At 44.2% G+C, this 22115-nt stretch overlaps 1 protein-coding gene across 1 annotated transcript in view; it reads left to right on the forward strand.

Moving 5' to 3' along the window:
- The first annotated feature begins 2372 nt into the window (after positions 1-2372).
- The window catches only part of SDC2 (syndecan 2), a 57904-nt gene continuing 38161 nt past the window's right edge, over positions 2373-22115 (forward strand). Inside the window, exon 1 of the mRNA XM_062503164.1 lies at positions 2373-2432. Coding sequence (XP_062359148.1) covers positions 2373-2432 — 60 coding nt within the window. The remainder of the gene's footprint in view (positions 2433-22115) is intronic.

Raw genomic sequence — 22115 nt, forward strand, 5'->3', positions numbered from 1 at the left:
ATTCTGCCAAGTATGTAAAACCCTCATAATCATGCACAGTAACATGGAAGTAAGCTGAGCTTAGCTGACATGTTAAATGACGTGCATGTTACAGAATGCAAAAAATCTTAAAGAATGCTTAAAAAAATACCCTAATGTAGTAAATCACCTGCCCCTTGGTGTCTGATGACCCTTAGGATGCTTCCTGTAGGCAGTGTCTTTGTCTTCACATTTGCTCTTTTATGTTATTCATTTCTAATGTGACGTTCTGTTTTCCTACTGTTAAGGAATGCTTTTTCTGGTTTCCCCCTTGACTGGGGGCAAGTTGCAACCTCCTCATCTCTCCCCTCCCTGCAGTCTGGGCTGCCTGTAAGACCCCATGCCTATGTGAGGTCGTACAGATTTTGCCCAAATGGAGTTTTACTCCCTTTGCTTCACTGTACTTCACTCACCCACATCAAACAGTGCCGAAATCGTTGCTTAGTTGAATTGAAATCCGGCTGCCTGCAAAGGAAGAGGATACTGCAACATACTTTGAAGGAGAAAGATTATATTAAACAATCTGTTTAATATAAGGAATACATTAGACAATCTGTGTGTGTGACACCAACAAGGAGCAAACCACTGAAAATCTGATAGGATTTCAGAGGGGAACGCAGCCTAAAAATCAATGACATGGCATGTCCGGAAGGTGGATCTAGAAATAGCAAGTGTGGTAACTGTTGAGAGGTATCAGGTTCCTGGGAGTGGGTTGAACACAGTAAGAGCAATCCAGGCACAGCCAGCTTCCACTCTGAGAAAGGTCCTGCCATTTCCCAGCACAGACTCAGCCACTGCGCCCACACTGCACAGGGATCACCAGGGATGTGTTTGCCTGGGAGAGGCTGGGAAAGTGATGAGTATAGTGAGAGATTGCTTCTGCCAGATTATTTTATGTTCTTACATGGCATGCCTGTTTTGATAGGAAGGCAACCAGATCAGGAACTGGAGGCGGTTGGGATCTCAACACAACCCGTTGGCCAAAGTCCTTCACAGAGCACAGGGTAAGCAAAGTGAAAGGCATGGAAAAACATCGGCCTGGGAAAAATATCTCCCCAGGGTATCTCCCTGGGGTTTTTTTTGCCCTCTCCGGGGGCGGGACCTCTGAGAGGGATGGATTTTGCTCAAACAAAAGAGACCATTATGGTACTTGTGACCATTTGATTCAGGCTATAAAACGCGGTTTGCTACCTTCTGACTTAAATCACCAGACACAGTTTGCAAGGGAGACCGATATATTTCGCTGTCCTGGTTATTGCTCCTTTCCCATGTCCAATGCCTGATGTCATGTTTGTACACGTTCAGTGGTGGAAAACACGCTGACATATGCAAGTGGACCGGGCTGAGGCTCCTAAGCCCTGCAAAAGCACAATTTTCCTCAGTTGAGAAATACCATGGACTAGTTGTAGCAACACTTCTTGTTTTGCCTTCGGGAGCACGCATTCTCAGTGCCGTCAATTCCCGTAATATTTATTTTGAAGACATAGCTTCTGGATCCATGAAACTGGCTACAAATCGCAGCCCTCTCTTACTTTGCCGCCCCTCAACCTTAAAAGTTTCTAGTCTTGTTGAGAGCGAAAAGTCGAAAAAAACGAATTCTGAGGCAAAACGCCAAGCGGGGATTCACAACGAGCTGGCATTTTCGGGATAGCCCCGTTTCCCGTGATTTTTGACCCCTCCATGTTGCTTTTTTCCCGACGCTTGAAGCTGCCACCGAGGCTAGCCGGGGAGGGTGGCGCGGAGCAGCGATGCGAACCCCGGCAGCGCAGCGCTTCTAAAAACACGCGGCCGGATTTCTTTTCCGAAGGGGGAGCCTGTCCACGGCCCCGATTTTATACGGGGCCGGTCGGTCCGCAGCGCTGCTCATGTCTTCCACTGGGGGGGAGGACGAGAGAGGGGAGACCAAGCCGGAGGAGGAGGAGGAGAAGGAGGAGGGAAGTGAGGGGGGGGGGGGGGGGGGGGGGGAAGTTGCTTGAATTTGCGAGGGGCGAGAGCCGGCGGTGGCGGCGCGCTGCTTCTTTCCACTGGCTGGGGGAGCTGCCAATCTGTGTTGTAATCCTGCAGGAATTTCTGCGGGGTTTAACTGGGAGCCGCGGCGCCGCCGCCGCGCACTCGGGGCGGAGGGAGGGCGGCGGAGCCGGCAGCGCGCAGCCTGCAGCCCGGGCGCCCCAAGCACCGGGCCCGCCGGGCAGCGCCGGAGCGCAGCGCGGAGCCCGCGGAAGGAGCGCGGCGGGCCGGACCCGGGGCGCCACCGGCCCTGCCCCGCGCCCTCGGGCTCTGCCGAGCGCCGCCGGCCCCCGGTTTCTCCTTTGTGCCCGGCCCACGGCGGCCGCCGCGCCGGCTCCGCGGGAATAATGCGGGGCGTGTGGCTGGCGCTCACCGTCAGCTTCGTGGCCTGCGCCTCTGGGCAGCCGGTGAGTGGCGGGGCGGAGGAGAGGGGGCGGCGGCAGCCCCGCGGGACGGGACGGGACGGGACGGGACGGGACGGGACAAGACAAGGGCGGGCGCCTCGGCTCGGGCAGCCGAGCGCAGGGTGCGCAGCCTGAGCCCTGCCCCGTGGCATCGCCGTCCGCCGGGCACTGGGCTGGCTCGGGGGGCATCTGTTGATAGTTGAGCGGTCTGCAGACGGCAGACACCTTTCCGTCCCACTCGCCAGGAAAAGAAAGAAAGAGACAACCCCCCCCCCCACTCAGCCACAAACAAAAATCCCAGCAAAAAACCCCAAACCTCACGAAGCCAAGAGGAGCACCGTGCCGGACCGGAGCACTCTGCCGCCCTCCAGCCAAGCTCGGCCGAAGTTTGCCGCAACAACCCAGCCGCCAGCCGGTCCCGGAGCCCCCCCGGTGCCTCTCTCCCTCCTCTCCAGAGGAGGGGCGGCTGCCCGGCGCTCGCGGAGCGCCCGAGAGGCAGCGGAGCGGGGCTGGGTCAGGGAGCGGGGGCTTGTACCGGGAGCCGCCGGGCTGCCCCGTGTCCGAGCGGCCGGCCCGGGACATCGCCGCCTGCCCGGGCTTCGCGGGCGGTGAGCCGGGAGCGTCCCTTGCAAAATCCACCGGCCAGCCCCCGGTCCCGGCTCGCGGAGCCGGAGCCTGCTGCGGACCCGGCCGGCCCTTCCCCTCGGGTTTACCGCGAGGTGCTCGGGATAATGCTGCTGTTTACACTTTTTTCCGCGCCACCAGTGTATTCGCTAACCGGGCCCTCTGCTTAATGCAATTAGCTCTCTTGCCGGGATTTGTACCTCTGGGAAAGCCTCTCCCTGGCGAACGCTCCCAACCTTTCGTGGCAGGAGCCGGCGAGGGCTGGCCGGAGTGTTTTGGTCTTTTCCATCTGTGGATCTGAGACTGTCTTGAGGGAAGGGGTATGCAAATGACACTGATGCAGTGTTTGGGCAAATACTAGGAAATGATGAATTGAGGTTTCAATACGAAATTTGAAAAAACCCATGACAGTTTAATCCAATTAAAATGAGCCGCTTCACTGAACTAAATAATGTCACTAGCTTGGGTTGATTTTTGAAGTTCTCTAGCTGTTGTGTAAATTAGCCAAGTCATAGCCTTCATGAAATCTGGCTCATCATTACGGATTTCTAAGGATACAATTGCAAAACACTTTTCTTAAGGACTGATTAAAAGAGCGTTGGGTAGAAAGCTGGCCCTTGTTTCTGCCAGGTATAACTGTGCTGTAGAAACACCCTTGGCTAATGAGGTACAATATACTGTAATTTTATAGAAACGCTGTCAGTACGGAGTTCTCTGGTGGAGTAGCTATTAAACTGCCACAGTAATTAGTAAAGTATTAAGTTTGGTGGGTTTTTGCCGTAGGATGAACACGCTGTGGCAGTGTGAGGTGGGTTGTTGGAGCATATCTGGTGTGGTGCGGTTCAAGGGGCAGTGGGGGGAGCCTGCCTGGCTCTGCTGCAGCGCCCTTACTGCTGCCAGAAACTTCAGGGACTGGAAAAGTAAAAGGAGGTTAGTCTTTTTCCTTTTCTTTCACCTCCCTTCTTTTTCCTTTAACTGTGCCTGGCAGCAGCTTTGTGGTCCCTTAAGATAGGATTTTGTAGACCAGTCTCTGGGAAAAGACAGATGCCCAATCTGTCTTCTCTGCAGAAGTCTGTCCTTGTCATAAGAGGAATTCTATATGGATAGTAAAAAAATCCTCCCAGCTCTCCAGACTACTGTCAAATGGATTTAGCTCTGAATTTCCTCTTGTTTTTAGATTCTACTATTTATTACCATTATTCATGCAAAACTTAATTTTTGATGAAGTAAATTATCCATGAGTCTTTTGAGCGGGGGGGGGGGAAGCTGAATCATATTTTGTTTCTTAAAGCAATGAGTTCCCTGTGTTTGGTCCACATAACTAACAAACGCCTTTATTGGGGTGTGCCAAGGAGATTTTAGCACCGTGTTAGGAATGTCCTGGAAGTGAGACCTGCCACTGAGCCCCCAGGAGTGGTTTGTCGGTGCTGGCTGCGTACTCTGTGTGCTGTGACATGGGCTGTCACACCACAGCTGTGCTCTGCTGTGCCATGCCAGCCTCCCCGGGGGAGCAGCTGCTTCAGGACAGGGCTGTGATGGAGAGGGTGAGAGGAGCCTAACCTGTTAGTGCCAGCCTGCACATGGTGGCAAGTGTTATCAATGAGCACAACGGGCCATTTTAGCCAATTAAAATAGCAATTTATTAGAAAGAAAAGCAAAATGCAGCGCTGGGCGACAGGGGAGTCACCGCTCCACCAACTGCCGCGCCGACCGGGGTTTTCAGTTCTCTTTTTAAGCACCCGCTCTTCTTCTTGAGTCATCCTCTTGGTGCTTATCGCGCATGCTCCGGCAGTTGATAGGGGTTCGTTTTCTACTTTCTGGTGGTCGTTGATAAAGGCCCTCACGAGTCTTCCTCAGTATCCTCTTCTTGACTTGGGCTGCAAAAAAGTTCTTACACAACCTTATAAGTATTGATTGCAACACTATTTGTTCCTTATAACTAGTTTCACTTACACAAACCATTTCTTTAAGCATAGCTGCAGTTACTGATTTACATTGTTCTTAACCTTATACGGACAGTGAACAAAAAGGGACTTCTGTTTCTTATCACAGCAAGTGTCACCCAAACCAAAGCTGGTGGATTGCAGCTGGGGTTTGGTGCCATCAGCGCAGTGTTCGGTGAGAAATCAGATTACAGTGGGGTCTGGTAACCTCTGTGGGTCTGGAAGGACATTCACACAGACTTGGCTGAATGGCAAAAAACATGCTTTCTATCTACCTTGAGAGTTTCTTGGTTTGCTTATAAGAGAGGGAAGGACACTGACATGAAACTGCTGGAAAGAAAAGAAAAACTGAGTGAGAGGCCTGATGCGCCTTTTAAAAGGTTGAGCCCTTGAGCCCAGTCCTGATGATGCTGGGAGCCAGCTTTTGCTGATTTTAATAGCACCAGAGAGCAGTGCCAAGTATCCAGCTGTAGTTGTCAGCTCCCATTCGGAAGAGGCTGATAAACCTTTCCGTTTCATTCTAGTTTGCAGCAGTGGGACGAATGCTTTTCCAGAGCTTGTGTGATAGTCTGATCCTCTCTGCATGCCCAAGTGCACACTGAGAAACTTTGCTGGCTAGCAGGTTGTGCTGCATACTGCAGTGTTCCAGTGCTGCTCTCCTCACAGAAGGTTAAGTCCATTCTCTCCCCAGGAAGCTTCTGGGGTCTGGAGACTGCTTCACATCATCAATGCATGTGTGTGGGGCTGAATTTGGGACTGAATTTGGGACTTTCAGTGGATCAGAGCCCTGGGGCATCACTCTATAAGTGGTCTTTCAGTTTCTTGTGTAAGCATCTGACTGCTGAGTTGTTAACATAATCATTGCAAGATGATCCAAGAGTAATATTTTGTTTATTTTTCAGAAGTATTTAGTATTTGAGAAGCATGATGCTGTAATTTCCCTGCATTTGTTTCTAATGGTTACTTTGGTTTTGGAATTTGGAAAATTGACAGTGTGTTGGAGAGGAGGGATTTTTTTTTTTAATAAGACAGTTAGACTTCAGAGATCGTAATTACAGGACAAGAGGGCTTAAGAGGTAGCTGGTATTTAGATTTATACACCGTGTGTGTCCCTCCTATGTGTGTTAAATTTGCTTTGTCAAGTGTCTTCTAAAGAGAGGAGGAAGTCTTTTCAGTCTTGATTTATTGCTACCCACCTCCAATTCACATGTACTTTTTCTAATCACTGTAGAATTAATAAAGGTTCATCCATTGCTTTTTGTGGTTTGGCAACACCTGGAATCTGCCATGGCTGCGTCCCTTGCTCTGACTGAAGTTCTGGCTTCTCTCATCCAAAAGCTGCCTGCACCTCCACACTCTGGAAATCCCAGGGAGCTCTGGGGTTTGCCACCAGTCTTGGGTATTACAGCCACCCCTTAGAAGGACGTTCTCAGGAGCCATTTTCTGGAATTGGGTTTCCCTCTCAGGTTAGATTATCGTTTAAAAATTAAAGAACAGATGAATCTTGACCCAAGGTCAAGCACTGAAGTTCCTTTCTAATATCTTTGCCCTGAGGTCTGCATTGGAACTGACTTAGTATTGAGGTGTGAAGTGCAGAGATATTTTCTCTGCATTTTTTCCTAGATCCTTATCAAGGAAGTAGATGAGAGCATAATCTTCAGGAGCAAGTCAGGACAAATATCTTAGGATTTGAAGTTGGGTGCTGGGATTGTGGTTCTTGGGCAGATAACACCTCTGTGGTACGTTTGAGACAGTTACTGCAGCTAATGAAGTAAAGATGGTAGACTTTGGAGAGTGTGGAGTTAAGTGCAGAATTTGCTTGGAGATGTGGTGAATCTAAAGTTCTATAGTCCTAAACTAAGTATAATCTCAGGATGACAAGATAAAAGCCTAACTTCTTGACTAGTAGAGGTGCAAGTTATGGGAAGTCACTTGTCAGACACACAGCCATGATCTAATCCCTCTGGTGGGAGAGGGGTGGATGGTGGAGAACTACCTGCCATCCTTGGTGGGGAATGTGGCATTTTGGCAGGGCTTCCTGAGCTTGGAGAAGAGCCTGCAGAGAAGCCAGTTGTTCGCAGAGCTCTCCAATTGCACTTCTCTTTATAGCGAGTTGTCTTTATGAAATGTCAAGCAGAGGCATATGGATGGCATTTATTAATTACATTTTCTCACCAAATTGACTTTTGCCATTGAGCAATTTAAACATCTTGCTTATGGCAAAGAATTGCAGGCTTTAGTAAGGCTCAATGGCTGAACAAAGAACTTTTGTCTAGTTATGGAGAAGTGCTCTTTTGCTTCTGAATAGATACGACAGGCTATGATTTTTAACATAAATGTTGTGTTTGAGATGGGCAAGCTTATTTGAGGCCTGTAAGACCCTACTTGAATCTGAGTCATAAAGATGCCCTCTGTGCTTCTGCATTTGCATGAACAAGTGATTTGGTCCACATTCAAGTCACTTTGCAGTTGGTGTTTGTAGGAAGCATGAGAGAATTACTGGAGGCTGTTCTGTGATCAGCTTGTTCTTCGGTTATCTTCAGTTCGTGCTAACAAGATGGTAATAAATTGCTATCTATAATATTTTCAGGACTAGTAATTTTATTCATAGGTTACATGACACTACTCAGTGATTTGGGAAGATGATTTCTCCTGCTCACATTGAAGAATAATTTGCAGTCTCTTGAGTACAGACTGCATTAGTGTTTGACCCTCTAATAATCACAGTTCTCTGTATGTATGTTGTTTCCTTGATTAGCTCAGCCCTGGGGGACTGGGGGATGCTTTCAAAAACACACTAGATATTTAGGCAGAAATACAGAATACATGTAATCCTCAGAAGAACTGGAATACTGATTGCAGTAGGAGAAAACGTAGCATTTAACAGCCATTTGCAACAAGTGCATTTGTGCTGAGCAAATTATTTTTGTTGATGTCTCAAGCAGGAGTTTCATTTAAAGTGAAATAATGACTAATAGGGTGGTGATGAATCTGCAGAAATTGGCCTTATCCACAGATAGGCTACTAGAGTCTAGTATATATAAGCTGTGCTTAACTAAAGCCTGAGCTGGATGCTCCATCTGAAATCACTGCTTTTAGTTTATGTATAAACAACTTCTTCAGAAATCACCCTTCTAAGCTCAATTGTTTTGTTCCCAAGGTGAATTGATTTGAGGAAGTTCAAATAAAAACCTGTTTGGCTGTGTTTGAGTTGTGAGCATGAAGATAAATACATTGTACTTTTATTAATAGTAAGGAGACAAAGGGACTTGCAGAAGGTCAAATAGCCTGTGGTATACACAGGCACAGAATCAAAATGTTCAGAAGCCAGCACTGTGATTTACAACCAGAATATATTGTCTGTATTTAAATACAGTGTTGGCAGACATATTTTGTTCCTGTTTGATTAACCATAATACAGCATAATTTTCTCTAGAGGTGCTTCCACACTAATGGAAGTCACTTGTCACCTTCCAGATCAGTGTGAAGTGACCCATCCCTGTTACTTGAAGTGTATTTCAGAAGTGTGATTGTCTGTGTGGACTAAGAGGACTGACTCTCATAGGAAGGAATGCTGCTAAAGTAATACAGCCTGGGAGATGAAGTACTTCCCAGGGAGCAGTTTGGGAGCATAACCGGTGTAGCCTCAAGACTAAGGATGTTTCAATAGAGACCAAAAATATGTATCATACTCACTGTCACATGAATGAATAACCTAACCAGGTCTTCCCTCTCCCACCTTTGACAGGATGTCTTCTGGTATGTCTGCCTCTGTCCTTCCATTAATTATCCAAGTAGAAGCAAGCTTTCCTCTTTCTCTGAGTTGAGCTGCATTAATTCCAGCTGTGCTGATTCTTCAGTATTAGCAGGAGTAATATTAGCTGGCTGGACACAGCAGTAATAGTAATAGTAAGCCAGTAATAGCTGGCTGGACACAGCACCTGGAGGGCACAGCCCAACCCCACACACTTGATATCTTCTGGCTTTAAGAGCAGCGTCCTGTTTGCTTTTTGGACTGGGGTCTGCAGGGGAAGGCTAGAAATGGGTTTGAATACATGGTGTATGTTGCAGGCTGCGAAGATGAGCAGTGTCCAGGAGACAGATTCCTCCTTTCCTCAGTTTATTTGTGCTCACTCTGGATGTGAAGATTCCAGAATCATTGTGTCCCTTAAACTGATTACCAGGTGAAAGCATCCACAAAGCCTTTCCATTCAAATCCTTTTCAAGTGCAGTTCCATGTTCAAATACATAGTCACTGAGGTGTGACATTAATGGTGTTCTTATCATTCAAAATGAAAACCTGCAAGGGAAGCAAAGTGGAAAGGTGAAGGTAATGGAAAAACACCATCTTTGGGACAGACAGAAATTGAGCTTCCTTTGAATATGACTTTGTGACATTGCATAAATAAAAATAGATATGTCTTTGTTCTGTAAATAATAATAACAACATATAATTCCTACAGCAATGATAAGCATAAGATAATGCTGCTGAGAAGCAAGATTCTGACAATTTTTGTGGAAAGCAGATTGCAAAACCTTCTGGTCCTGTTCTGTCTGTGGGACAGAATCTTCTCCCATTTGCTCAGAGGTACTTGGTACTTGCCTGTGGTAGCAGTGCAGGCACGAAGGAAAGTGTTTGTCCAGCAAGGAGAAGGGGCATCCATGAACAGCATCTGTGAAATCGGGCTGTGCTAGTCCCAGGCTTGTGTAAATGTCATTGAGAGAAGGTGTGAAGTTCTCAGGCACTGCTGAGGCAGCATCTGAAGTTAGATTGATGCTTTAGAATAATTGGTAGCTTAAGCATCTGTAGCATCTGCAACCCACAAATCTCCTTCTCTATGGTATAATAAGAAAAATAACTAGTCTTGGAGGTAGACAGGGAAAGTTATTAAAGTGCTATGTGTATAGCCTAAATTCTTGTCTTTGGTGAAGCAGTTTATCATTTTCCAGACATGTGTTCTTTGATTATTTCTCATCCATGAAGGCAGATTGTTTTTTGTTTTTTTTTTTTAATGTGACATCTAAAATGTCATGAAATGAAACCTCTTGGGGTACTTTTGAAATTGTGTGTTCACAAAGACTGTCTTCCACAGAGCATCCAGCACTGATCTCTCTCAGGCTGTTGCAGTTCTAGCTTGAAATGTCTTTGAAACTTTGTGTGTTCATGTGTTTTATATAGAACTTTATATCGAGCTGTATTTCGCATATATTTTAATTCTTTCGTTGTATGTGTGTCTTTCAAGTGTCAGGAAAAGAAATGCCCCACAGAACATGCTTCCCAGTTAAATAAACAGAACAAAATTTCTCTTAGTATTATGTTGATAATTTTCTTGACCTGAATTGGTGTGGAAGGAGCAGCCTCTCTGACTTTACTTACCAAGAAAAAATAGCCTTAAACAAAAGGTGTTCTTTCCAATTGAGTTTGTTTTGTTTTGTTTTGTTTTGTTTCTTTGCTTGTGTTTTAATACAGCAGTTTCATAAATTTTCCCCCAGTAGTATGATTTGATCCTCCATAACTCCCATAGGTGCTTTTGGTTTGATTCTCCAGCACAGCCTTTTCTCTACCCTAAATGCCCTGGTAAGGGGACAGGCATGGTCATCACTGCAAAATGTAAATGAATTGGAAAAATTGGGGTCTGAGGAGAAAATCTGGAAATAGTGGTTAGCATAGGTCTGTAGCTGACCTGACCAGGCTGGGAGGTCCCACTAGAGCTGCTGTGACCTGAATGGACTCCTGGCTCAGCAGAAATTGCCTGTCTGTGTTGCAACTGAATGTGCCTTTTTATGGCTTTTGACCAAAATGTTTCAGTGGACATGTCTGTCTGCTGCATGGAAGCATGACAGATGTCTCCAGAATTCCCAGAGTTTGGCAGTGACAAAACCCTCTGGCAAAACCAGGAGATGTTTTTTGCTCTTCGAGTAGGAGCTATGGTCCTTCCTGCAGCACAGAGCATCCATTTCTATGCAGAGGGGAGGAATGGCACGAAGGTGCTGGAAGAAGGAGCCAGTCTGATAACTGACTATAGATACATTATTTAACAGCCTTAAATAATAAAGACTCATGATTTGTGTTTGCATAATGTTTTGACATCTCAGTATTGCTTGATGGTCCGACTGTGCAGGGTTTGATGGTGAGGAAAGTAGGTTCCCTGGCCTCCTGTTAAAAGCAGACTTTCCTCCTTGAAGTGTGCAGGTGCTGGAGGAGACCTTGGGGACCTTGGAGCTGAGTTGACTCGTTGTCTCCAGTTGTGCTGCCTACCGCTGAAGAGCAGGGCTGTGTCTGCAAGGGGGATCTTTGCCCCTGGTGGGGCTCAGCTCAGTAATAAATAGCCTTTCTGCTGTGGTGGAGAGGCAGGCGTGTGCCCATGCCACTGGGGCTCTGATGGAGGGGACTTCTGAGCCCCTGGTAACACAGAGCATTTGATCCAAAATGGTTCAAGACAGTACTCTTAACAGTATTGCTGTCATGATACAGCTGTGGGGCATTAGAAAAGGGAAATTAGCTTTGGGGTTGTCTTTTTTTCTTTTTTTTTTTCTCTTTTCTTTTTTTCATTAATTCACAGCCTGAAAAGCTTACTCTACCCTTGGCTGGTTTGGGTTTTGTGCTTACACTAATGTTGCTTGATAATATCTCTCCTATGAAAACCAAAAGCTGATGACTTGGAATCTTGATGTAGGTCTCTTCTGGTGGACACCTTGGTCTTCTGCCTGGTGGCGTAAACTTAATAGTGATGTAGGATTTCTTGTACTTCCTTTGAGAACCATGAATGTTGTCTGTGGGTTGAAGAATTCCTCTGGGTTTGTGAATATTTTGTGATGCTACTGACTTAATGTGCCAGAAAATATTTAATTTCTGAGTTTTTTCCTCTGACCTTCTCTGTCTGCACTGAAAGAATTTGGAAGCTTTAGGTTACGGCAAAACCCCCCTTACTTTAGGGAAAGACATGTAGTGGTTCTATAATGTAGAGGTAGGAGTCTCTGTGATGCTTCTTGGCCATTTCTTGTTCATCTGAGGCTTGCCTCCTCTGGTTTACATGGGTAAATGTATTTGACTTGAGGAACCTGATGAGGACTGAGGAGTAAACTTCTGGCAGATGCTGTTTTAGTCTTTAAAAAAGTGGGTAGGATCCCTTGCCATGAAGATTGTTGCTGTACAGACAGAGCTGGCACACTTCCCACGTAGTAAAGTCACTCACATGGCATTTCTGTATTTGTGATCAGAGATGAGGGGTCCTAAGGGAGCATTAGCAAGAGTATTTTTGGGTATTTCTCCGTGGCTTCCTAGAGATGCACAGAAAAAGCTAATCTCTCTCTCTCTCTCTCATTATTCAATTCAGCTAATCTAATTGGAAAACCTCCTTAGAGCAGTCTCTGGCAGCTAGCTGTAGCAGCTGTACAATTAGTAGTGTCACCTAACAGGAAAGCAAAACAAGGAGCAGTAGGAAACTGGAGTAGGATGTTTTGGTGTATCTTAACAACCCTCCCAAGGACCAAGCTTGCTAGAGTGAATTTAGCTGTGAATTTTAAGAGCCTAAAAAACCTGAGGAAAAGTCTGAATTTTTAAAGACTTAAATTTCTGAATTACTTGATGGAACAGTTTTGAGGTTTAGGCATTGTTGTAGGTTATTTATAGATTTTTTTTTAATGAAAATTTACACAAACATAACTGGATATGGGACTGGTAGGCTCTGTTGCCCATTCTTCAGGGTGTGAACAGTAAAGCTGAGCAGGGAAGAGGTGTATAGTTAACTGTCTTATATATCTGGGGACATTTCCTTGACCTTTGCCCTCCCAGCTTGGCTACTGGACTGTGTTTTATTTGGGCCCTGAAGGCCATCAAGTGCAAGAGCTGGCATGGAGGAGGGCACCAGCCCCATCAGGAGGTGATGGAGCCATGGACAGTGATCCCTGTACCAGGGCTGTAGCTAGGCACAGGAGGGCAGAGACAGGTTTACATTTGAATCACCAGCTTGGCACTTTGCAGCTTCACATCTTTAATTACTGAGATGCTAATGCCATTTAGCCACATCTGTATATTCAGAGAGTATTTAGAGAAGAGCATGTGTGGGGCAAGTCATGATTTAGCAATCTCTGGCTTTACGTGGTTATCATATTTGAAATGTGTGACCTGTGGTTACAAAGGATGAGTTTTGGAAGTGCTATTAACCAAGTGGCATATGTCAGGGACTGGAAAATCTAGGCTATTTATAATTAGCCACAGGTGGAGAGGGAAGCAGCAATGCATAATACCAGTAATAATTATCAGCAGTATAGAAGTTCATCTCTTAAGCTGTTGGGTTTAATGCACTAAAAAGTATTTGATCTGAAGTCTGGCACAGCCTTCAAATGGAGCTGTTCAAAGGCGTCCTGACCTGATTTTGCTGCGGAAGTGTGTGAGTCTTTCTCATTCCCCTAATTTCTTGCAGAAGGTTTCAATGATAAAGTCTTCATCCTCTACACATGCATATATTTTACTGCAGAGCTTTTGTATAAAAGCAGCCCTTGCAGGTCAGGTGGTAAATATAGTACTCAGCTTAACAGAAAAGACATTCATTTTATCAGAGATGTGTCCTCCTGTGTTTTGCAGTTGTCAGTGAGCTTTCCTTAAAACTTCTTTTATTTGCTAGATCTTTTTTGTGATCAGTTGAAGTGCAATGCTGGCTCTGTACCTCTGAGTAAAGGCTTCATATTATGTTAAACTTGTATTTTAGTGAAAAACCTCTATAATGTAAAGCAGCTTTTATTTAAAAGTTTGTCTTCTTTTCAAAGGAGGTAAATAATTAAATTATAGGGCATTGTCCATGTAGCTATATAAATTTATCAATTAAAGCATAAAGCATAAGTGCTTTGACTTTCCTCTGGATAGATCAGAGATGTAAGACATGTCTTAATGGACTTTTTTCTTCAAAAGAAAATGGGGAGAAAACAAGTTTATTTTTCAACAGTGGCAAAATAGAGTATACTGCAGGGATGGGCCGTGCTCTGTTACTGTGTGTGTTGGTGTAGATGGTTTTTATCAGAAGATAAAAATGAACAAAGCAACACAAACTGAAGGCTTTTAAGTTCTGTCTGACCTGTCACTTGTACAATTTCTCATTCCATTATCACCACAGTGGTGGTGTATGACTACTAGTTTCCTACCAGAAATGTTGCTTTTTGTTCCATGTGGGATGTTTTAACTCGTGCTGGTGATATTTCTGAGCAATGCTGCACAGTACATGGTAACTATAGTGCACTTAATTGTAATTTATACCTTAAGTTATTTATTTGCTCTTTTTCTTTGCAATCTCTTGTACTTCCAACCTCATTAGACTGATTTTTTTTCTTTCCCCCCTGCTACTTTTGTGCTGTCAGGCACAAAAGGTAACTGTTAGCATTGGCACTGCTCTTCAGTCTCATGTTGCAAGTACAAGATCCAAAAGTAGAAGAAAAGGTAGATGAAAAACTGAGCTGTCTCTGGGCCTTTGCCCACTCTCAGGAATCCTTCTGCTCGCTCAGCTCACAGCAGTGAAAAAGAGGGAATGGGGAGGAGTTGCTTGTCAGTGACCAAAGTATTGACAGAGCTGTTGGCAGGAAGGGGATGCTGGACTGCTGACATGTCTTGGCCAGACCGTAACTAAAGGAGAAGCCTGGAGGTATCTGGCTTGAGCTGGAAAAGAGTTGCTGTATCAGGGATGCTAATTCCATCTTTGACTCATCAGCTGTGTCCATCCCACAGCACTGGAGCACGCAAACCAAGCATTTAACCAGACATGGATGATTTGAGAACTGCATCCCTCATCCCCTTTGCTTTTTGGAAAGTGAGTGTGGAGCCAAATGTTGCAGCTTGGCACGTCTCTGCTCTTTGGATTTTCTTGGAAGACTTCTGTGTTCTCCGTTCTGACTGAGGAAGGATGGGAATGATGGGTGCAATTTGCTCCTCCTCTGTTCTACAGCCTCACTTCAAAACTTGTTTTGTGCAAATCACCATTTGTCTGTTTAAGTGATCAGTAACTATGTTTGCTCAAATGGAGGGGGAGCCAACTGAAGTTGGGACTAGTTGAAGTGTCAGATTACCGAGGGCACTATAATCAAGTTGACAGCTGCTTTCCTTACTTTATACTGAAACGAAATATCCCAAACCGTTCAACAGAGCCCCACCAAATACCTTAACCTCAGTGCTTTTACTCTTTCCACAAGTTGGTGGATTACTTAGCACTCTTGGCAAATGAAATACAGGAGTGCTGATACCTCTCCGTGGATACCAGAGGGGAAAATGTTGAGTGTTGCTCCCCCAAGAGTGTGAATGTGTGCATGGGCTGATGACCATGCTCAAGCCCTGCAGTGCAGGGGGAAGTGGTTCCTCCCCCGGTGCTTCTGCTCCCACTGGAGATGCTGAGCCTGGCACAGGGAGGGGTGGGATTTTCTGTGGCTCAGCAGCTGCTGTGTGGATGCTCACCTCTCCATCCCCTGTGCAGTGAGCAAGGTGTTAACCCAGCCCTATCTTCCTCCCACCCCTTCAAGGTATTTGCACTTGCCCTTAAGTAACCATTTCTTTCTTTGGCTTCTTAAGCTGACGCGCTTTGTGAAGCTCAGGGGTGAAAAATGGGAGGTGCCTCTTGAAATAGCCTTGGTGTGCTGTGCAGGAGAAGCCTTGTTTGAGGAGCAGGCAATAAGAGTCCTCTCTGACTTCCACTTTTACCTCCCTTTGAATGATATCAGTTTATTTATTTTAAACAAAAGCTCACATGGGTGTCTTAGCCACAGAAAAAAAATACCTTGCTAAAGTTTGGGTACAGTTTATTTCCAGTAATGAAGAGCAAGCCTGTGTAGGGAAGAAGTTCACGTGAAAGAACAGGATAAATAAGACTATTGGAATATGCTGGTCCTGGGCTTTATTTTGGGACTTCGAGTAAAGTTTTGGGAATAATCATCTGGTACAAAGCTTTTTCTTAATATTTGCCCTTTCAGAAAGAATTATTAGTATTTGGCCTGCCAGAAGCTTACTCTGAGAGCAGTCAGAGGGCTGTAAGCTGTGCTTTCCTTTGAGGCAGGGGACCCTTTCTCCATCATCTGAGGAAGGGTCTGTCACGACAGACAGCATGGGAAGAATGGAGGTTGAACTGGGAAGCCTGAATCTGTAGAGACAGCAGGAATAACAGACTTAAAAATTGCAGGGGGTAAAGCCAAGAATAATCTTCTAATTGCTGAGCTGCACTGTACATAAAGCATAGCTTTAGTTGTTAACATCCAGCTGCACATCCCCTTTCTGGTTAGGAAAGGCAAGAAGAAGGAATAAAGGACTCTGAGAAAATCATATGAGTCAAACTTGACTCACACAGGTCTGAAAAAGTGCACTGGGAGTTTCACTGAGTATAGTTTAATAGCTGACTGTGACAGGAGGGAAGCTGGGCAGCCCCCAGCTGCGGAGTTTGCAGGAGACTCCTTCCTTGCTCCTTCCCTGCAGCCCTCCCTGTCCTCTGCACTGCCAGTGTGACTGAAAACCCACCTTTCCCTGACCAAAGAGCCTCTCCAGCTTATGGAAAAGCACATCTGTGTTACTTCATTTGTGGTCAATTACATGAAATGTTTCCAGAGTTGAGAGTGTGCTCTGAGTGGTGCTGATACTCCAGTCAGGGCAAAGAAATGGGATGAGAGTTAAGTTATTGGCAGAGCATGAATGTAGTGTTTTCTGGGTTGCAGATGCTTGGCTATTTCAAAGCATCTGGTTCATCCTTTTATCTTTTCTCAGTCACACCTGACTTGAATGAAGCCTGTGCTCTGCAGAGACTCTTGAAACATGCATTTTGAAGTGGAGAAACTGCTCAGTAATGGGAAAGCATGAATAAATGACAAACAAGATTGGTACCTCATAATTTTTTCTCATAGAGGATCTGGAGCATGCCCCAGCAGCAAATTCCCCATTAGCAGAAGGCTGGGTGATGCATCCAGGATTTCTTGGGGAAGTATTTAGCCTTTGCAGGAGGATGACTGGGGTGTGCCAAGTCCCTGCTTGTGCAGCAGAGACCCTACATGTCACTGTTGTCCAAATTTTTGATTATTTTTGCTTTAAAATACAAGCAGAATCTGAAACTGTAAGGCTGACTTGAGGTGACATCTTCAATGGAGGAGGTACAAACCAAGGAAATTAGAGAGTTGTTTTAATAAGATTTTTAGGCCTGTTTTGTTTTCTTTTTCCATATGTATTTTTAATACTCTCCTGCTGGTGATGTAAGATGCATCAGAAGGCAGCAGTGTGTTCATTAGGTGTGGTGCAGGACTTAGGATGATTGACCAAAATGAATAGGCTTCACTGGATGGTCATTGAGTACATGCTCTGGAAATAACTTCTTCATTTTCTCTTGGGGTTTGGGAAATGAAGGAAGACTTTCTTTCAGCCCTTCTACTTATTTAAAATTATACACTGGCATGCCAAGCAGAGCAGGATTTATTTTTTTCTAATGCTGGGAGAAGAAGCCTGTGATTAAGAAACTTGGCAGTCTGTGACTCTTAGTTTTCTTGTATTTTTGATGCTTGTGTTTGTATGCTAGGATGTTCACAAAAGCATAGGACAGTGTATTTTTGGGGAAGTTGTGAAATGGATGACATTTTCCAAAAGGACAGTGTGTCTCTTGGCAGCATCACGGTCAAACAAGTAAATATGTATTTTGGTAAGGAGCCTAATTTTGAGATCTATGGATCTGCCCTGCCATACCCTCCTCATTGTGATTGCAATTCCAGGCTGTCTTGGGAATACCACAGATATCAAATCCAAGTATTTTTCCTCTATATTTCATTAATTTAAAATTACTTTTTAATTCTATGATAATGGCTGGATTGATGCACAGTAAATAAATACACTGTATTTCTAGTAAAACTAGCATAAGTTAGGGATGAAGTAGCCTAGAACTACAGTGATGGTGTCTCCACACTTTCTGTGGCAAAAAGGTATCAACTTCTGTTCACTTTCACCTCTCAGCTGACTCCTGATAAAAGAGCTACTTTGGGTGTCTGTATTTCCAGTGTGGAGAGATCTCCCCTCGACAAATAAAAAATGTCAAACTCTGCTGAAAATTTTGTAGAGGAGATGGTATAATGCTGTGTTATTGCTGCTGATTTCTTATGTGTGCAGAGGGCACTGGGAAAGTCAAATGAGAGACACAGGGAAAGATAAGAGCCATGGTGTGACTTTACATGCTGAAAATCATTCTGTGACTGCTCACAACTGTTAATTAATACCATTCCAGAAGATTATGCATGTTTTGGAAGTGGCTGCAACAGCAGATAGGAGGGAGGCAGCTTTCCCTGAAAAGGGGAGAAAACCTTGAAGAAAATCCATGTGCTGTAACTTCTGATTTCTTCTACTTTTGTTTTTGTTGGGGCTTTTTGTTTGTTTGTTTGTTTTTGTTTTTGTTGCATGGAGGATGTGACTTCAGTCATTTCCTCACTCTACTCTGTCCAAGAGCCAGCCAAAGCACAGATGGAAAGTGAGTGGGTACATGGCATTGTCATTGCCAGTACGTGTGCCAGAAGGTGAAGGAGCTGACTTCTCACCAGTCCCTGAGCTTCTCACCTCTTCCAAACCCTTCCATCATCGGGGAAGCATGACAGTGTTGCAAGTAATGTAAGAGATGAGGGTGAAGGTAATGGTGGATTTTTTTTTTTGTGGGACTTCAAAAAGATGAGCCAGGGACGTGGGGATGTTCTTGGGTAGCTCTTGTGAGAGCAGAGGACCACCTTCACTAGAAGAAATGGGGCAGACTGACAAGGTGGAGCTGACTGTTTGGGTGGAAAAAAAGCACAAATACCCATTATAGTGTTTAACATCTGAACTGATATGGCTGTCATGGCAATGCTTAAGCCTTAGCTAAGGAATTTCTAGCTCCTTCTGCAGGAACAGCAAATCAGTTATGTACAGTACCTCTATCTTTCCAGTTTTATCTTCGAAAATCTTTTATTTAGGGCTTTCAACTTATGAATTGACCAAGTTAAAATCTATGCATTACTGTGCATATGGTTATTCTTACTTACATGATGAAAATCAGCTAATATTTTAAATGAGCTATTAAAACCTATTTGGCTCTTACCTAATTAATATTTATTAGCTGCTAAATATCAGTCATTCATGCCTGATGATGAGGTTCTCCAGGAGGCATCTTCAGCTGGGGAGGCTTCTCTCTTCCTGCCCTCCCTGCCTGGATCTACATGAGGCAATGTGTTTCCCTCCTGCTGCTTTTTTGCTTGCTGTTGGAATGTCACTTTTCAGTGCTTGTCAGTGGGTCTGGATGGAGATGTGGGTATCTGGCACTTCCCAGCACTCAGGAAGGGGTTAGTTCTCCAAGACAAATCCTTTTAGAGATACGAATTTGTTTGTTTCTCAGGGAGGATTGAAATGAATCATATGCTCAAGTGATGCTGTGGTTTTTCCTGATGAATTCAGGTGAATATTACGTATGTCACACAGCTGAGTTTCTGAACACATTTTTCTTTTAAAAGTCTGGTTTTAAATATCAGTAAATTAACCTCTGAAACTTAAGCATCCAGAATTGACAGGTGTCTTTTTAGGACCAGAGATTCTTTGTGGAGAGGGAAGTAAGAAAGCAGTACTGAAGTGTAGTGTTAGTCTGTTCGGGATTGATGTTCAGCTTCAGTGTCAGAGGATGTCTGGGTGTGATACAGATACCATTTTCCAGAACATCCAGGATGTGTGAAAGCATGTAGAGTTCAGGCTGGAGCAGGCAGAATTTTCTACAGGACAGGAAAACAATAATTCATACGTATGCATTATGGCTGTTTGGTGGCAAAGGCAAAACTCCATTTATAAAGCAAAAAAAAGGGGAACCAAAAGGAATTTCTCAGAATTGTATTATTTGTTTCTTAAAACAACAGCAGACTAGGTACAAACAAAGCAAAAGAAAATATCAGCCCCAAAACTGAACTGATTTTACCATGATCAGCAGAGGTGTAGCAATCTAGCCTCATACAACAGCTTGGGATGGGTCCTTGAAAAGAAATTATGGGTAAGTGGTATTTTGCTCATGCATTAAGTGACAGTTTGCTGCAGACTTGCCTTGAGGAATCAAAACAAGTTAGGAACTTTACTTTTTCAAATATACAGTTTCTGTTGCCCAGCAGTTGAGGGATTTCCATGCATCAGCATGATCTGCCTGGATTATGGAGACTGATTTAGTTATGTGTTTTTAGCATATAAAAAAGTCAGTTCTTCATACTATATTAATTTCAGTTAGTGTGTTCTGTGTGAGATTTTATTTCTTTTTTTTTTTTAAGATACTGCAGCATATAAAACTGAGGATTAAAAGTAACTTTCAATGGCTTAATTACAAGGCAGTTCTCTGCTGCGTTACACTTGGTTTGTAAACTGTGACTGTCACTATGCAGCTGAACTTACCCTTTGAATAAAGCCTTATGTACCACCAGAGTTAATATTTAAACCAAACCACCCGCTTAAAATTGGCTACCCATTACCCCAGTTACATTAAATTAGAACCTCTCATAACAATGTGAGAAGGTTCTTGTTTTATAGCACAGGCTGCTTTTCCACCCTCAAGCAGCAAACTTGGAAGTATTTTAAGTCTTCTGCTTGGAAAAAAATAGAGTCCAGTCCTGCAGCTGCACATGGCCAGCTCAGCACCGTGAAAATAGAAACCAGTGCTATCCCAAATGCATAATTCATCTGGTAGCTGCAGGCATTCATGCAATGCAGCAAAGGGCAGTGGCTCCTTCTTGAGCGTGCTGTGGGTGAAAAGCAGCACTGGGGCCATGGTACCTGTGGTTGTGTGCCTGTTCCCAGACTCTTCTGTCTTGTGCATGGTGAGAAAGGTGCTTTAAGGGTGATACGAACAGCCTGGCAGCCTCAGCAGGGCATTCAGGAACTCCTCTGCTTTTGGGGAGGTACAGTCCAACCTTGCAGCAGTTATGTTATGGGGAAACCTAACCTGATGTTGTCTTGGTTGAATGGAAGAAGCTGTAGAAACGGATAAACCTCAACTTTCTGGTATCCTCTGGATGAAAATATATTGATTTGGGCTTTGTCAAACCTGATTGTGTTCTGAATCTGTATAGTGAAAAGCAGTTTTGTAAGCTGCATACTGCTCTGTGATGACTTTTTTTCTTCCTTCCCTCTTTCTCACAAACCAATATTTGTTTCTCCCCCTCCATCAGTCTAGTTACTGCCGCCAAAACCAAAGAATTGGGATCGAGATGGTGCTCAGTGTTGAATATTTGAGCAGTACAGCATAAAATAGCTCATGTTAATAGCAACTTTTACCTTGTCTGCTTCTGAGCAAAATTTATTAGAGCATTTACTAATTTCCATTGGGATACTTAGTATTGCTTTTACTGTTGGTTGTACCTGAGCAAATGCCATTGACTTCAGTGAAGTTTGTGTTGTAGGAATTGGAGATCTTATTCCAGAGGGGGGAAAAAAAAAAAAAGCTAGAGCTTTGGAGACACTGAAGGATGGAATAACCTCAGGTAGGAAGGAGCATATGGAAAGGTGTTGTTGTTTTTCTTAGAGTGAAAGCATGACAAGGATAGCTGACCTGTTACTTGTTTTGATAATAAATACATGCTCATCTATATCTCTACTACTTTGATTTATAGAGGAATAAACATTGAGCAACAAAAATAAATATGGTGTGACAGAAAAAGATAGTTTAGGTGGCATCTCAGCAAAGAAAGGAAATGCTTTGAAGTATGTCCTTTAAAAGTGCATGATGACAAGCACGCAGAACTTCATTACAATGCCTTTCAAAAGAGATTTATTTTAAATAGACGTCACCAAAGTGATTCTTAAAAAAAAAAATGCTCACAGCTCTCTTCACTTTTCTGCCAAGCCATTTTCTGTAGCTGTATTTCTGTGTGGTCACAGGATGTAGATTTAGCAGAACTTCATTTATATGGGAAAGGAAGGTGCTTTGGTCATTGATGTTTGGTTATATCCATTGATAACTTTGATAGATGCAAAGAAACACTGACTGTTTCATGATTATGGCTTAATTAAATTAACCCTCAAATTAAGTGGATGCTTGAACTGGCAAAAGGGCATTCAGAGAATTGTGGCCATCCTAATTTCCCACGGACATCCCTAGTGCCCACAGTAGGGTGGACAACCCTCTTG

The sequence above is a fragment of the Cinclus cinclus genome, chromosome 1, assembly GCF_963662255.1.
Source record: "Cinclus cinclus chromosome 1, bCinCin1.1, whole genome shotgun sequence".
Classification (NCBI taxonomy): Eukaryota; Metazoa; Chordata; class Aves; order Passeriformes; family Cinclidae; genus Cinclus; species Cinclus cinclus.